This window comes from Vanellus vanellus, assembly GCF_965231255.1.
Source record: "Vanellus vanellus genome assembly, chromosome: 21".
Taxonomy (NCBI): Eukaryota; Metazoa; Chordata; class Aves; order Charadriiformes; family Charadriidae; genus Vanellus; species Vanellus vanellus.
The window spans coordinates 1,342,815-1,357,498 of record NC_138926.1 but is presented as its reverse complement, the minus strand read 5'-3'; the positions used below and the strand labels follow the sequence as shown (position 1 = coordinate 1,357,498).

Here is a 14,684-nt window from a genome sequence, read left to right as displayed (position 1 = left end):
TAAACCGCCGGGCGGCCCCGCCCTTCGCGCCGCTGCCATTGGGCAGCGCGGCTGTCGCTCGGCTGGCCTCCCCCCTTCCCATTGGGCGGGCGGGCTGAAGCACCGCCTCCGCGCCGCCGCTATTGGCCAAGAAGGGAAAAGAGGGGACGGAGAGAGGAAAATGGCGGCGGCGAGCGGCGGCGGGTGGTGGTGGCGGTGGCGCGCCGCGGGCCTTCCCCGGGCGGTGCGCGGCGTCTGCAGTGGCGGCCGGCGGGCGGCGGCGGAGCCGCTGCGGGCCGAGGGGCTGGCGGAGCGGCTGCGGGCGCGGAGGAGCGAGGAGGAGAAGCGAGAGGTGAGAACGTTTGCGGGGAGGCCGTGGCGGGGCCCGGGAGGGCCCTGAGGGAGGGGACTACAGCTCCCGGCGTGCACCGCGGCGCTCCCCCTTCCCGGCGTGCACCGCGCCGCCGGGGAGCACACATGGAGGCCTTCGCCCTGCTCGGTCTGGGCTCTGCCGCCGGCCCGAGCAAAGAGCCGATCGTCCTCCAGCGGCGGCGTTTTGTTCTCCCCACAGGCCCCCGCCGACCCAGCGCGGAGGCGGGTGCGGGAACTGGCTATGCTGAGCAAGCAGCTGCAGTGGGTTCACCCCAACGTCCTGGCCAAAGTGCTCAAGCAGGGAACCGTGTACCAGAACGAGGAGATCGTAGTGATCAACAAACCCTACGGCCTTCCCGTGCACGGTGAGGAAAAGCCGGCCGTGCTGGAGAGAGGGGAAATGACTCCATGGCGCTGATGGGGGATTGTAGAATGACTAGTGTTGAAAAGGACATCAAAGATCATCTCATTCCACCCCCCTGCCCCGGGCAGGGACACCTCCCCCCAGCCCAGGTTGCCCCAAGCCCCGTCCAACCTGGCCTTGAACACCTCCAGGGATGGGGCAGCCACAGCTGCTCGGGGCAACCTCTTCCAATGTCTCACCGCCCTCACACTCAACAATTTCCTCCCAATATCTCATCTAAACGTCCTCTTTTTCAGTGTAAAACCGTTCCCCCTCATCCCATGGTACCCCTCCCTGATCCAGAGTCCCTCCCCAGCTCTCCTGGAGCCCCTTTAGGCACTGGAAGGGGCTCTGAGGTCTCCCTGGAGCCTTCTCTTCTCCAGGCTGACCCCCCCCACCTCTCCCAGCCCGTCCTCCCAGCAGAGGGGCTCCAGCCCTCCCAGCATCTCCGGGGCCTCCTCTGGCCCCGCTCCAACAGCTCCGTGTCCTTCTGCTGGTGGGACCCCCTGAGCTGGAGGCAGCACTGCGGGGGGGTCTCCCCAGAGCACAGCAGAGGGGCAGAATCCCCTCCCTCGCCCTGCTGGCCACGCTGCTGAGGATGCAGCCCAGGTTGCTGGTGGCTTTCTGGGCTGCCAGTGCACATTGCCAGCTCATGTTGAGCTCATCCACCATCACCCCCAAGTCCTTCTCTTCAGGGCTGCTCTCCACCCATTCTCTGCCCAGCCTGGATTTGTGCTTGGGATTGCCCCCACCCAGATGTAGGATCATGCACTTGGCCTGGTTGAATTTCATGAGGTTCACGTGAGCCCATTTCTCCAGCCTGTTCAGGTCCCTCTGGATAGCATCCAGTCCCTCTGGATAGCATCCCATCCCTCCAGCGTGTCAACGACACAGCTTGGTGTCATTGGCAAACTTGCCGAATATGCAGAGTCACACTGTCCGTGTTGCCAAAAAAGATGTTAAACAGCCCGGGTTCCAGTACCGACCCCTGAGGAACACCACTCCTCACTGGTTACCACTTGGACATCGAGCCATGGACCACAACTCTTTGAGTGTGGCCGTCCAGCCAGTTCCCCATCCACTGAGTGATCCATTGGTCAAATCCATGTCTCTCCAATTTAGAGACCAGGATGTCGTGCGGGACAGCGTCGTGTGCTTTGCCCAAATCCAGGTAGATGATGTGTCTGTTCTCTCTGTGCTGAGGTTTTCCTTCCCAGGGAGGCATGCTGGGAGTTTGTCACCTTTAGATCACAACCTTCATCTCGCATTTAGGGGGTAATTTGAGGGAGGTGAACGACCCTTCTGATTTGCATTATGCAGGCGGCCCCGGGATCAAGAATTGTATCACTGACGTGCTGCCGATTTTGGCCAAGATGTTGGAGAACATGAAAGCTGAACCCCTCCACCTCTGTCACCGGCTGGACAAAGAGACCACTGGCGTGATGGTGCTGGCGCGGAACAAGGAGGTGGCAGAGAAGATCCGGCTTCTCTTTAAAACTCGCCAGGTGGAGAAGACCTACTGGTAGGAAAGGTTTGGGTGGAGAAGCAGCTTTGAAGGGCTCATAGAGTTTGAAGAAGGGGTGAAGGGACAGTCACCGGGGTGTGGGGCTTTGTGGAAGAGGTGGGTGTTTGCTTTTCCTCCAATAATTTTTTGGGGGGGGGGGAGGGGGGAGGGAGCTGGGTCATGGGGAGAGGGGATGAGGGGAGGGTTCCCTTCCCGCTGGAGCGATGCCCGGCAGCCCCTGGTTTCCCTCCCCAGGGCAATTAGCCTGGGGGACCCAGACCCCGCCGAAGGCATCGTGGAGATTCCCATTGTGGAGAAGGAGGTGCGGAGCCACCAGTCGCACTACAAGGTGAGCGTGATGTCCTCTGGGCCAATGTTCTGGCCTCGCGCTCCCTGGCACCCCGCTTCCTGCCTTCCCGCGGGCTCACCCTCTCGCCGCCGTTCAGATGACGCTGGCCCCCAACTACCGTCTGTCTCCAGAGGATGGGAAGGTGGTGAAAATCCGCAAGAACCGCAATGCCGAAAGCGCCGTGACGCGGTACCGCCTTCTGGCTAGCTCCTCCGCTTGCTCTCTGCTGGAGCTCCAGCCCATCACAGGTGAGGTCTGGCCGGGTGTCCCCGGGGTTGTGTCAACCGTTGGGTCCGCTTTCTTTGGGGCTCGGCAGCCGGGAGCAGCACGGCAAGTGGGAACGCGTCGTTAGCCACGACTGAAATCCTTTTTTTGGGCGGAGGCTCTGGGAATAAGCCACCCCGGGGTGATGGTTTTGCTGCCAGGCTGCTCTCTGGCTGCCGGTGATTTTGGCATGGGATTATCTGGTGCCGAGGGTGGTGGGTGGGAGCCGAGGCCTGGCGTGGCTGGTTGTCACACATTTCTCCTCTTTCTCTTCCCCTCCTCAGGGGTGAAGCACCAGCTCCGGGTTCACCTGGCCTACGGGTTGGGGTGTCCCATCCTGGGGGATCACAAATATTCCCACTGGAGCAAGCTGGCACCCCAGGTAAGGCAGGTCCTGCATCGGGGGGGGGTCAGTTCCAGGGCTGGGTGGCCCCTTTGTGTCCCCCAGCTGCCCCTGGGCCGGGGTTTTCAAGGCCCAGCTGAAGAGATGCAGTTGTGGAAGGGACTTTTTTTGTCCTCGCTGCAGAAGCTTCCTGAAATCACCTTGAAGAGGCTGAAGCTGCAGCAGAGCAAGGCTCGCCACCTCCCCCTCCACCTCCACGCCTACCGGCTCTCCCTGCCCCTGGGCGAACGGATAGAGCTCGTCTGCAAGCCGCCCCTCTTCTTCCAAAAGACTCTGAAAAAGCTGGAGCTGGATGTCACTACCAACTAATGAGGCGGGACTGCCTTATCTCCGCATCTCCAGCACGTGGCAGAGGTGGGTCCGGCCGCTCTGCAGCGGCGTCCGCCTCGGAGCCCACGGTGATGCCACTTGTGTTGGTGCCGGTGTTGCTGGCTTCAAACCAGGTACCTGCGTGTGCTTCTTGCCCTGATTTCGGTGCAGAAAAGTGGCTGGGCGTGCTGAAAAGCCTCTTGTTCGGACAAATGAGGCTGGGTAGGAACTGGGCTTTGCCCGATCCGTGTTTTGAACTTGTTTCTGAGCAATAAAAGATCCAGTTCCTGCCGAGGTGAAGGGTTGGTGTCTCTCTGTGCTCAGGCCAGGTGGATCTCGGGCCCTGGGCAGGTTTGAGCGCGCCTGGGTGCAGTCCCTCCCGGTTTGAGGGCTGTCGCTCGCCCCGCTAGAGCGGTTCAGCAGTCTCTTCCCTTGGATCCTGGCACTCTGCGCTCAAATTTGGAGACTCCCATCATTTGAAAATTCATCGAAAGTGCGATTTGGCAGCGGCCGTGGGGTTTTTTTTTTTTTTTTTTTTTGCTGCGTCAAGAGACTGTGCGGGGAGTTCCTCCGTTCGGCTTGGCCGAACAGCTCCGGGACTCCCTCCGCTCTGCGCTGCCAGCAGTGTCGGCGTGGGTTTTTGGGGAGCGACTGTGCTGCCAGGAGAAACTTCATCCCACTGCCCCTTCCAATTTCCCTGTCACTTAGTCTGGATCCCGTTATTGGGATCCCTCTCCCCTGGGACCTTGCCTTGGAGCCAGGTTCCTTCCCCTGTGCCCCAAGAGTGAGGTGAGGGGAGAGACTAAAAAAAACGGAGAACTGCAGCTGATGTTCTGCCATAAAATCACAGCCACTGTTTGGTTTCTCTTTAACCTGTCCCCAAAAGCTCGGGGCTGGCAGCAGGACTTTCTCCAGCCCCCTCCAACTGGTTTGAGTGCAGGAAAGGGCTCTTTGTACCCCACGGGGCCACCGTGTACCTGGCTGGGGCTTTTCGGTCGGGTAATGCCCAGCCCCCTGCCTCCCAGCAGGAGGCGAAAATAGCCGGGGAGCCTCACGCCCCTCGAACGCGCCGCCAGAAATACATCTGCTTATGACAGAGGGACGTAAAACCACGAGGAGTCGGGGAGCGGCTGTGGCTGGGGAGGAACGTTGCCTTCCCAGCCCGGTGCCGCAGCTGCTGGTTTGTTGTTTTATTTTTTTTTTTTTCTATTTTGGGGCGTGCTATTTGCAAAAAGGCTTCCCCCTGTAATTACCAGTCGATTTAACGCACCGTCTAAGCTGTCATTTCCAGCCGCCTGGTACGGAGCGCTTGGCAAGCGATGCCTTCAGCCCTACAAAGTCGCTCCTCGAACTGGTCACACCTCAGACGACACCAGAGCCTCCAGGCAGCAGCAGCAGCAGCAGCAGCAGCAGTCGCCGTCGTCTCCTCTTCCTCGATAGAAAAATGTCCCTCTCGCACACGGCCGCCGAGTACATGCTCTCCGATGCTCTCCTCCCGGATCCCGGCGGTTCCCGAGCCAAAGGCCTGCGGTTGGAGCTGCCGAGCGATCGCCTGCTGAAGTTCGTCACCGTGGGGCTGCCCCTCTTCCTCGTCTCGCTGGCTTTCGCCCGGGAATTCTCCGCTGGTGAGTTGCGGCTTTTGCAACGGGGATCTTCGGGTCACGGGCGATTGCCGGCGGCGGTTCGGCTATCGCTGCAAAACCCTCATGGTCGCGGTCCGAGGTGGGGCAGCCTGGAAATCCTTTTTTAGGAACCACAAACGATTTATTGATTGGTTTTAATGGACTGTTGGTCGCTGGGAAAGCCCGGGGACAGCTGTGCTAAACCCCAGGGCCCTCGGTGAATCGATGCCCTGCCTGAGCTGTTTTCCCCCAGCACCTTTGGGTGCCGCAGGGTTGTTTCCGAGGAGGAGGAGGGCACCGGCAGTGCGGCACAGGGGATACGTCCCACTGGGGTTTGCGAGGGCAGCACAGAGGGTCGCATTGATGGTGCGTTGTAACCTCAGGCTAAATCTGGCCTCGGCCGAGGACGTCCCACTGCTGCCCCTGGGGATTTGGTTTGACTCCGGTTTCTGGCCGGTCTCTAATTACCGCCCCCCCCCCCTCCCCCGCCGTGTACCCACAGCCGTGCTAAAAGGGGTTGCGTTTGGGAAGCGGTGGAAAAGTCCTCGCTGGAAAAAATGTGGCGGTGGGGAAGGACAGCTACAAAAAGACTGTGAAAAAGGCCTTTTTAATTCAAAGTGGCACCTTAGATGCAGTCGCCCTCCTGTAACGTGTCGGTGCCTGGCTGTGGGGCGCTCGCTCGTGCTCGATGGACCTCTGTGGCTGAGGTTCCTCCTCCTCCTCGCCCTAGGCTCGCAGATCAGCTGCTTCTCTCCCACCAACTTCACGGGGAAGCAGTCCGCCTACGTCGACACGGCTTGCTGGGACTCCCTCCTCCACCACGGCTTCGACACCGAGGGACACACCGTCACCAAGTCCCTCTGGGCTCTCAAGGTATGGGTCAAGCTGGTGTCTGGGCGCCCTCAGGTCCCACCTGGGTGCGTAGCAGAGGTGAAGCAACTCCCCACCGCTCACCACTGGCTCTTCTCCTTTCCCCAGGTCTTCCCCTACTCGCTGCTGGTGGTGGCGGTGCTCATGTACCTGCCCTACCTGCTGTGGCGTTACGCAGCCGCCCCCGCCCTCCACTCGGACCTCCTCTTCATCATCGATGAGCTGGACAAATCCTACAACCGCTCCGTGCGCCTGGTGCAGCACATGAGGAAGGTCCAGCAGGCCAGCGCCGAGCCGGAGCGATTCTGGGAGGAATACGAGAGGTGAGGCCGCTGGGCAGCTTCAACTGGTCACCCCGTCCCTCCCAGGTCCCTCCGTGTGGCGTGGCTGTTGCCATCTTCAGGATGGACTTGGGTGAAGCGACTCGGTTTAGGGAGGCGGCTCTAAGTCCCTGCTGTGTCCCCTCTGCCCCCAGGGCTCGCCGGGAGAGGTATTTTGAGTTCCCGTTGCTGGAGCGCTACCTCACCTGCAAGCAGCACGCCCACTCCCTGGTGTTCATCTACATCCTGAGGAACCTGCTGCTGCTCTTGTTCTTGGCTGCCACCTGCCTCTACCTGGTCTTCCTCCACCTCAACATCTTCTTCCAAGACGAGTTCAGCTGCTCCATCAAAACGGGGCTGCTCCAGGAGGAGCCCCACGTCCCCCCGCTCATCCCCTGCAAGCTGGTCTTCTTCTCCGTCTTCCAGCTCATCAGCCTCTCGGTCGGCGGCGTCTACGTCCTCCTCATGCCCGTCGTCATCTACAACGCCTTGCAGCTCTGCCAGTGGGACAAGGGGCTGCTCTCCGTCTACGAGATGCTGCCCGCCTTTGACCTCCTCAGCCGCAAGATGCTCACCTGCCCCGTCAACGACCTCAACGTCATCCTCCTCTTCCTCCGGGCCAACATCTCCGAGCTGACCTCCTTCAGCCGCCTCAACGCCGTGAGCGCCTTGAGGGAAGCCACCGCCAACAAGGAAGACATCGACACCGTCGTCGACTTCATGACGCTGCTGGCCGGGCTGGAGACCACCAAGCCCAAACACCACGCTTGCTCTCCCGAGGCCGACGGCAGCGCTCCCCTCTCCAACGGCGGGGCTCCAGGTAGGCTTTTTTTCTTTTTTTTTTTTTGGTCGAGAAGACTTCTTCGCTCTCCTCTTGGCTCCTCCACAGCCACATCCCACCCAGGGGGTGAGGCTGGATCTCTCCACCGTGGCCCTAAACCCTTTGCCGAGATCTTCAGGTGTTTGGGGGGGCTGACAGGGGTCGCCGGGAGGGCCACCGGCTCCGTTTGCAGCCGGGGATGGGTTCTGGCAGCCGGCATGTGATGCTACTGCGAGCCCACGCGTGGGCAGGAGTTGCTATAGGAACGGAAAACGGAGAGCGAGCGGCTTAAATCCAAGCTCTGGGCAAACTGGGGGGCGCTGGGGGGGGGGACGACGACGACGATGCAGAGAGAGCAGCCCAGCCTGCTGGGAGTGGGGTGGGGAGCTTAAAATCCAGGCGGGGGGAGAAGGGGGGCTGATGCCAAGGATGTGGCCTCGCAGGAATTCCCGACTGGCAGGGCAGGAGCCAGGATGCCTGGGCTCCTTTCCTGGCCCTGGCTCCAGTCCGAGGGCTGTGGTTTTTTATAAAAAAAAAAAAAAACAACAAAAAAACAAACAAAAAAAACCAACCAAAAAAAGCTCAAACCAGATTGAGCTGTATTTAGCATCCTCGTCGGCATGGCAACCACGGGACTAGCACCACTGGCTCTCGGGCTAGTCACACGCTGGCAGAGAAAGCTCAAGATCCCGGTTCGTGATCACTCCGTTAATAAGTTCCTCCTTTTCCTTCTCCCCCTTGCACAGAAGCGAAGCCTGGAGTGGATTTGATGGGAAAAGCCTCCCGGGACTTGCTGGGCTCTGCCTGACCCCTCGGCTGCCGCCGGGACCTGCCCGGTTGGTCTGCTGGAATCCAGTTTGAGCCAATTTCTTGTTGCCAGCGGTCGCTCGAGCGCATTAAACTCTTGGTTTTTGATACAGCCTTGGTGGGGTGACGTCTGTAGGGTGACAGCGGCCGCCAGACTGAGCTCACACGCATTTGGGGTACCCCTTCTTACATAACCATTTTCCAGAAAAAAAAAAAAAAAAAGGTTAAACTATCACTTTTTTTTTTTTTTGTGTGCAGAGACTCTCGGATGTCTTTATTCCCAGTGCTGGCTGCCACGTCATGCCTCTTCCACCCCAAATTTCCCTGCTGTTAGGGCAGGAGGGGGAGAACGGAGGATTTAAGGGATGCTCCTCTAAAGGGAGAGGGAAAAAAAAAAAAAAAAGAAAGAAAAAAAAAGGCTCCAAGAATAAAATGAGCTGGTTTATTACCTATTTATTACGGCAGGGAGGTGGAAGGCACCAACTACTGCTACAAAGCCACACGCCCTCTGCGGCTCCGTGTCCCAGCCCCAGCATTTTGGGATTGGGGTGGGTGGGTTTTTTTTTGGCTCCTCTCTCCCCACCCCGCAGAAGGGAAGCTGCTCCCTGGATCCTGCGAGCACCCTGCCGGGGGTGGGGGGGGGGAAGGGGGTCAGGGCGCCCTGGGAAGTTGGGGTGTCCCCAGGGGGGTGTCCCGGAGCAGCTCCACGGGCAGGGACACGTGCGTCCTGCTGCTCATCTTAACATCATTTTCGTATGAATTTCATTTTAAATTGGCTTGCTTTTTTTTTTTTTCTCCCTCTGCAGCCTTGACTTCGGGCCAAAGAGGAGCTGGAAAGTGTTTTAATTAGTCAGACAGTCATCAAGCCAGCCGCCTCCCCGAATCGGAAAGGCGCGGGTGCCAGCAGCCCTGAGCCGCTTTGCGACAGGTCTGAGCTCCCTCCGTGTCGTCCCCACGCCTAAATCCCTCGGGAGAACCAGGAGCCGGGGCGGAGGAGCAGCTCTCTCCCTCCGGCGGGTTCGGAGCGCCCCGCGGGGAGGGCGTCCAGGAGGAAAGGGGGTGCGGGCAGCCCCTGGGTGTTGTAGAGGGCGCAGGACTGGTATTCGCAGGGCCACTCGGCCCAGGCGTAGCGCAGGGCCACCACCAGCGTCCCGCAGCCGGCCAGGGCCAGCGTCACCGTGTGGGACCTCACTGCCACCACGGGTGCCGGCAGCCAGCTGCACGGGGACGGCTGGCTGGAGCAGCAGACCTGGGGGGAGGGAGGGGGGACGGGGGACGAAAAAACCTCCATCAAGGTTTCTCTTCCTCCATCCCTCTTCCAGCCCGGGGCGGGGGAGGGGGAAGCTTTCCCCCCTCCTCCTCACCTCGAATGCCCGCGTGTCCCTCTGACGGCAGACGAGCTCCTGGCTGTAGGTGAGGTTTAGCAGCCCCCTGGTCACCTCCAGGACGGCCCGGGTGGGATACGGTCCCTGGAAAATCAGGTCTTTCTCCCCGTACGCCACGGCCCGGGCGCCCAGCTGCAGCCGGTGGGCCACGTTCTGCTTGTCCCGGGGGTGGATGCTGCCAAGGAAGAGGAGGGAGGTGCGGGGTTGGTACCCGATCGCTTTGTCCCTTGCGCACCCGCCGCCCCGTACTCGCCTGCCGTAGGGAGAGCGTTCATCGCACAGATCCATGGCCACGGCCATGAAGGTGCCGGGCATCCTGGCGTTGGGGACAACCCCCAAATCGGCTGTTTGGTGCCAGCGGAGACGGGCGAAGCTGTCGTCCGGGCTCTGCCGGCGATAGGTGGACAACTGCAAGGCAGAGTTGGGAGGGACACGCACGCACACACACGCACACACACACACCCCCCGGGGAAGCGGCTCGGCCATCGGTCCCAAAAATGGCCGCTGCGGTTCCTGCCCAGGGATTCGGCACCCGGCAGGATCTGCCCACGCATTTACAACATCCTCTCCCTCCCACTGACTTGGAAGTGCGCAAGGAATGGATAAAACCTCCCCGAGCGTCCCGGCGCTGTCCCCGCAGGTTGGGTGGGGGTCCTGCCCCTTGTCCCCCGTCACCCCCCCTCACCTGCACGAAGCCGAACGGGAGGAGCGGTTCCGTCTGTCCGGCTGAGCCGGCGTGGAAAGCCCAACGCCAGTCGGCGATGAGCGCGGGGAAGGTGCAGTTGTACAGCTCCGTGTGCAGGAAGGCGTTGGCCTCCCCTGGCCCCAAAAGAGAGGGGTCGGTGGGATAGCGGTGGGGGGGCTGAGGGGAGAAAATTTTGGGGGGGGGGGCGCAGGAGGAGGTTTTACCCTGGTACCAAGCGATGCCCCGCAGGGTCATGTTGAGCAGCGGGTGGATCATGGCGTTCCAGAGCACGGAAGGCGTTTGCGGGCCGGAGAGCTGCTGGTGTGGGGAGATGCTGGAAGACGGAGCCGGGCTTAAAGGGGGTGCAAAACGCAAACCGGGGGGGGGGGGGCTCCAGAACAAAGGGGAGCCCTGGGCTCTTTACCCCATTCCCTTTACCCGCTGAAATGTCCCCAGTGGGAGGGGATTTTACCCAGAGCGGGTAAAAAGATGGACGGAGGGGAGAGGAGGAGGTGGGATGGGAAGGGCTTGGAGGATGCCCCCCCCCTCCCCCCCAAGAGCAGCAGGGGCGATGACACCCCCCAAAAGAAGCGTGGCGCGGGGCAGGAGGTGTTTCCACCGCCTCTTCTCTCACCTCCCTGCGTCCTCCGAGAGCCCGCAGGCCCGCAGAGCCCTCGGGGAGGACCAAGCCTCTATGGGGGTGCCCCCCCAGGCCGCCTCCACCAGCCCCACGGGGTACCGCAGAACCTCGTAGAGGTAGCGCCCCAACAGCCAGCAGACAGCCGAGAAGTAGGTGAAATTCCCATGGCCCAGGTTTTCTGTTCAAGAAAGAGCAAAAAGGGAAAAAGGTGCGGGGGGGGGAAAAAAAGCCGATTCCAGGCTTTTTCTTTTTTTTTTTTTTTGGAGGCACGTTGCACTCACCGGCCGTCGGGATGGACCACGGCAAGTTGACGCGCTCCAGGTCCTCCAGCTCCACGTGGGAGCGGGCGGGCGCTGCGGCGAAGATGCGGACGTAAGGGTAGCGAGCGGCGTCGGCGAGCTCCTGGCTGGCGTTGGCGATCTAGGGAAGGGTTGGGAGCGGGCAAGGCGCTTCCCTGCCTGATCCCAGAAGGATCGGGGCCGGGCCGGGGGGGCTTACCTGCGAGACCGTCATCACCATGTTGCTCTGCCCGCTGCAAAGCCAGACGTCCCCAAAGTAGATGTCCCGCAGCGTCACGTTCTCCGAGCCCTGCCCGGCTGTCAGCGTGTAGGGACCGCCCTGATCCATAGGGTCCAAGACAGTTGTCCACATCCCAGAAGGTCCTAGAAGAAGAAGATAGCGCTTAGCTTTCCCCTAGGAAGACCTCAAGACCTTCGCAAAGAGGCGGGATGGGTGACCAGCACCCGGTGGGGATGGACAGGACAACAAGGGAAAGCTTTCCCACTGCAGAGCCAGGACAGGGAAATGGATTTTGGAAGCCATCGGAGGGGTCTTTCCTCCTGCAGAGACTTAGGGGTTAAAAAGAAAATCTCGAAGACGAATGTGTGTCAGAGCAGAAGCTGCTGGGAGGAACTGGGATTACAGGAGCAGCTTGGTGTGTGTGACACTGCGATGTCTCCAGCTAATTTTAGAGGCGCCGAATCGAGGCGTAAAGATATTCTGCTGGAGCTTAGTGTGGATTTTCTGGCCTGGCTGGGGCCGCATCCTGCAGATCTCCCAGTAGCGGCAGATCGCTGCACTCTCACAAGACGCCTCCGGGCTCTCCAGCTTGTGGAGGAGCCCTTTCGGCAGCAGTTTCACCCCCAAAAAGGTGACGAGCTCCCTGGGCAGGGAATGAGGCCACCAGCTGAGATTTGAGATGCCTCCGAGCACCACCCCCAGCCCCGAGGAAGGCTCTGCCTGCAGCGCCGACATCCTTCATCCTCAGGGCTTAGAGATCGCCAGCGAGATCCTCCGAGAGAGGGGAGGGAAACGTCCAAAAAACCAAAAAAAAAAAAAAATAAGGGGAGCCAGGAGCGCTCTGGAGATTTCCCCGGAGATGGTTTTGACAGGGAGAAGAGCTAAATCCGCCCCCCCCCCCCCCCACCACCTCTCTCCCCTCCGCAGCCTCATCGTTCGGCTCAAGCCTACGCTGTGCCACCCACTCCAGCGGCAGCTCGGCTCCCGCTCGGCGCCTACGGGATCCCGCTGTTGGGAAACCGAAGTGAGCAAAGGCCGGTGTTGGCGGGGAGGGGGATGTCTGATGAGCTTGGAGCTCAGACGTGCTCCTCGGCCACCAAAACCACCGGTCCCGGTTGCCCGGCGAGGGTCTAGGACCGACCTTTAACTTGCGCCGTCTTCTTCATGACGATGAGGCCACCGTCCCCGGAGAGAACCACGGTCACGGCAGCCCCCGGCTCCCCGTAGCCCCACACCGTGGCCCCCGCCGGCTCCTTCTGCAACACCATGTGGTGGCCGTAGTAGGAGGCGAAGCCAAACGTCGCCCCTAAGATGGAGAGAGAGCGCAAACGTCATCGCCCGGAAGCAAAAAACCACGAGGAAAATCCCCGGCACAGCCTCCGACTCCATCTTAAAGACAGATTATTTGAGATCCTGCTTAACTTAGAGCTTCCTTCAGTCCTGGTCAACCTTACGGTGGTTAAAATCACGGAGGAGCTGAGGAAGCAGCAGGATTTGAATCCCCAGGAGAGCCAAGCCCTACGAGGGAAGTCACCTCCCAAAGCCCGGGAGCACGCGTTACACAGTTTGGCTACGGATTTCGGTAAAAAATTCTTCTAAAAACCATACGGGAGTGTTTCCCCCCCCCAGCCCAGCCTCGCTAATAACTATGTCCTGACGTATTTTTCCCTGGAAAAAAAAAAAAAAAAAAAAAGTTTGGCGAGTGGGGGGATAGGAAACACCGAGCACATGGCACCGGCAAAGGTGCCGTCAGCGGTGGTGGTGGGGAAAGCAGAAGTCTCAGCCCTGACACCCCCAAAAGCCCCGTTTTGGGGGCGTGAAAATAAAACGGCGCTTGAAAGGGGGTCAGGGCAACGTTTGCAGGGTGTGGAGAGGTGATGTGGGCGGCGATGCCCGTTGTAGCCATCAAACTGGGGCTCACAGAGCCCCCAAATCCTCCGCAGCTCGTCCCAGGCTGGGTTTAACGAAGGAAAGAAATGATGTCCTCGGCCTCTCTGAAATCAGCCCCGGCGCCGGTCCCACTTGTCTCATGCGAAGAGGCTCCGGGAAAGATGAAGTTACATAAAAAAAAAAAAAACAAAACAAAAAAAACCAACCAAAAATCCGAGTCGGAGGAGAAGAAGAAAAAAAATAAAACCCGAGACGACGGGGAAGAGACTGGAGGCTATAAAAAGCGGCTGGGAGGAGGGAAGGGAGGAGAGCCCACGAGATGCCGCCGAGGAGCCGCATGCGACTCCCGCCTTACGTAAAGCATCGTCCCACGGCGGCAGCGACGCGCCAAGGGCGTCGCAGAAGGTCTGCGGGGTGCCAAGGGCGTCAAAGTGGGGCTGAGGGGTGCCAAGGGCGTCGAAGAGGGGCTGGCAAGGGGGGGGGGGAGGGGGGGTATGTCGAGGGCCTCGAAGTGGGGATGGAGGGGTACAAAGGGCATTGAAGTGGGGCTGGGGGGGTGCCAAAGGCTTCGAAGAGGGGTTTGGGGGTGCCAAGGGGATCGAAGAGGGGCTGGGGGGGTGCCAAGGGGGCCAAAGAGGGGCTGGGGGGGTGCAAAGGGGGCCAAAGAGGGATTTGGTGCCAAAGGTGTCAAAGAGGGGCTGGGGGGGGTTTCAAAGGGGATCAAAGAGGGGCTGGAGGGGTTCCAGTGGTGTTGAAGAGGGGATGTGGGAGTGCGAAGAAGGTCTGGGGGGGGGGGAGGGTTCAAAGGGGACCAAAGAAGGGCTGGGGGGGGCAAAGGTGTCAAAGAGGGAATGGGGGGGATGCCAAGGGCATCAAAGTGGGACTCAGGGAGTGCCAAAGGCTTCAAAGAGGGGCTTGGGGGTGCCAAGGGGATCGAAGGGGGGCTGGGGGGGGGGGGAAAGGGGGCCGAAGAGGGGCTGGGGGGGTGCCAAGGGCATCAAAGTGGGATTCGGTGCCAAAGGCGTCAAAGAGGGGCTGGGGGGGGGAGGTTGAAAGGGGATCGAAGAGGGGCTGGGGGGGTGCCGAGGATGTTGAAGAGGGGATGTGGGGGGCTGCCAGGGGCATCGAAATGGGGATGGAGGGGTGGCAAAGGCCATCCAAGCGGGGCCGGGGGGGGTCCCGAAGAAGGGCTCTGGGGGTACCAAAGGCCTCAAAACATGGCCGGAGGGGGTGGCAAGGACCCCGAAGCGGGGCCAAGGGGAGGGGTCCACCCCAGCCCTTTACCTGCCGCCACCGGAGCCAGCACCAGCAGCGCCCACGCCGCCATCCTGGTGGGGGGAACAACGGGGCGGGAGGGCACCGCCGCCCCGTGTCCCGCCAGGCCCCGCCCCCGCTGCAAACCACGCCCCCTAATGGGCGTGGTCTAAGCGTGGGGGCGTGGTCTACGCACGGCAGACGGTGTGGGGGGGCGGTTGCTAAGCGACAGCGTCCTCACCACAGGCAGAGGCGGCGGCGCGGCCTAGCCGGGTGGGCGGGGAGGGGC

At 60.9% G+C, this 14,684-nt stretch overlaps 3 protein-coding genes across 3 annotated transcripts; 2 read left to right on the top strand and 1 right to left on the bottom strand.

Annotated features, from left to right (window-relative positions):
* Nucleotides 1-160: 160 nt before the first annotated feature.
* On the top strand, nt 161-3,935 carry LOC309680247 (pseudouridylate synthase RPUSD4, mitochondrial-like; the record flags this gene model as incomplete). Its single annotated transcript, XM_082493793.1, has 7 exons — nt 161-331; nt 551-716; nt 2,075-2,276; nt 2,514-2,607; nt 2,705-2,855; nt 3,156-3,253; nt 3,398-3,935. The coding sequence occupies 7 exons, from the start codon at nt 161-163 to the stop codon at nt 3,581-3,583; spliced, it is 1,068 nt and encodes a 355-aa protein (XP_082349919.1). The 3' UTR covers nt 3,584-3,935.
* Nucleotides 3,936-5,027: 1,092 nt separating this feature from the next.
* Nucleotides 5,028-8,353, top strand: LOC309680185 (pannexin-3-like; the record flags this gene model as incomplete). The annotated part of the gene is made up of 5 exons (XM_082493714.1): nt 5,028-5,208; nt 5,936-6,078; nt 6,184-6,398; nt 6,551-7,215; nt 7,962-8,353. The coding sequence occupies 5 exons, from the start codon at nt 5,028-5,030 to the stop codon at nt 8,021-8,023; spliced, it is 1,266 nt and encodes a 421-aa protein (XP_082349840.1). The 3' UTR covers nt 8,024-8,353.
* An 89-nt stretch (nt 8,354-8,442) lies between these two features.
* Nucleotides 8,443-14,513, bottom strand: LOC309680330 (sialate O-acetylesterase-like). Its single transcript, XM_082493894.1, has 9 exons — nt 14,426-14,513; nt 12,393-12,557; nt 11,231-11,394; nt 11,014-11,152; nt 10,727-10,910; nt 10,317-10,426; nt 10,093-10,226; nt 9,387-9,815; nt 8,443-9,271 (listed from the first exon to the last, which is right to left on the bottom strand). The coding sequence occupies exons 1-9, from the start codon at nt 14,466-14,468 to the stop codon at nt 8,981-8,983; spliced, it is 1,659 nt and encodes a 552-aa protein (XP_082350020.1). The 5' UTR covers nt 14,469-14,513; the 3' UTR covers nt 8,443-8,980.
* Nucleotides 14,514-14,684: the final 171 nt, after the last annotated feature.

Bases quoted from the DNA above. Each gene is read 5' to 3' on its own strand.
- LOC309680330 (XM_082493894.1), bottom strand. From the start codon at position 14,468: ATGGCGGCGTGGGCGCTGCTGGTGCTGGCTCCGGTGGCGGCAG. The intron at 10,911-11,013 runs GTGAGTGCAACG...TTTCTTGAACAG, and splicing joins GTGGTCCATCCCGACGGCCG to AAAACCTGGGCCATGGGAAT. The intron at 10,227-10,316 runs GTAAAACCTCCT...TTTTGGGGCCAG, and splicing joins GGGCATCGCTTGGTACCAGG to GGGAGGCCAACGCCTTCCTG.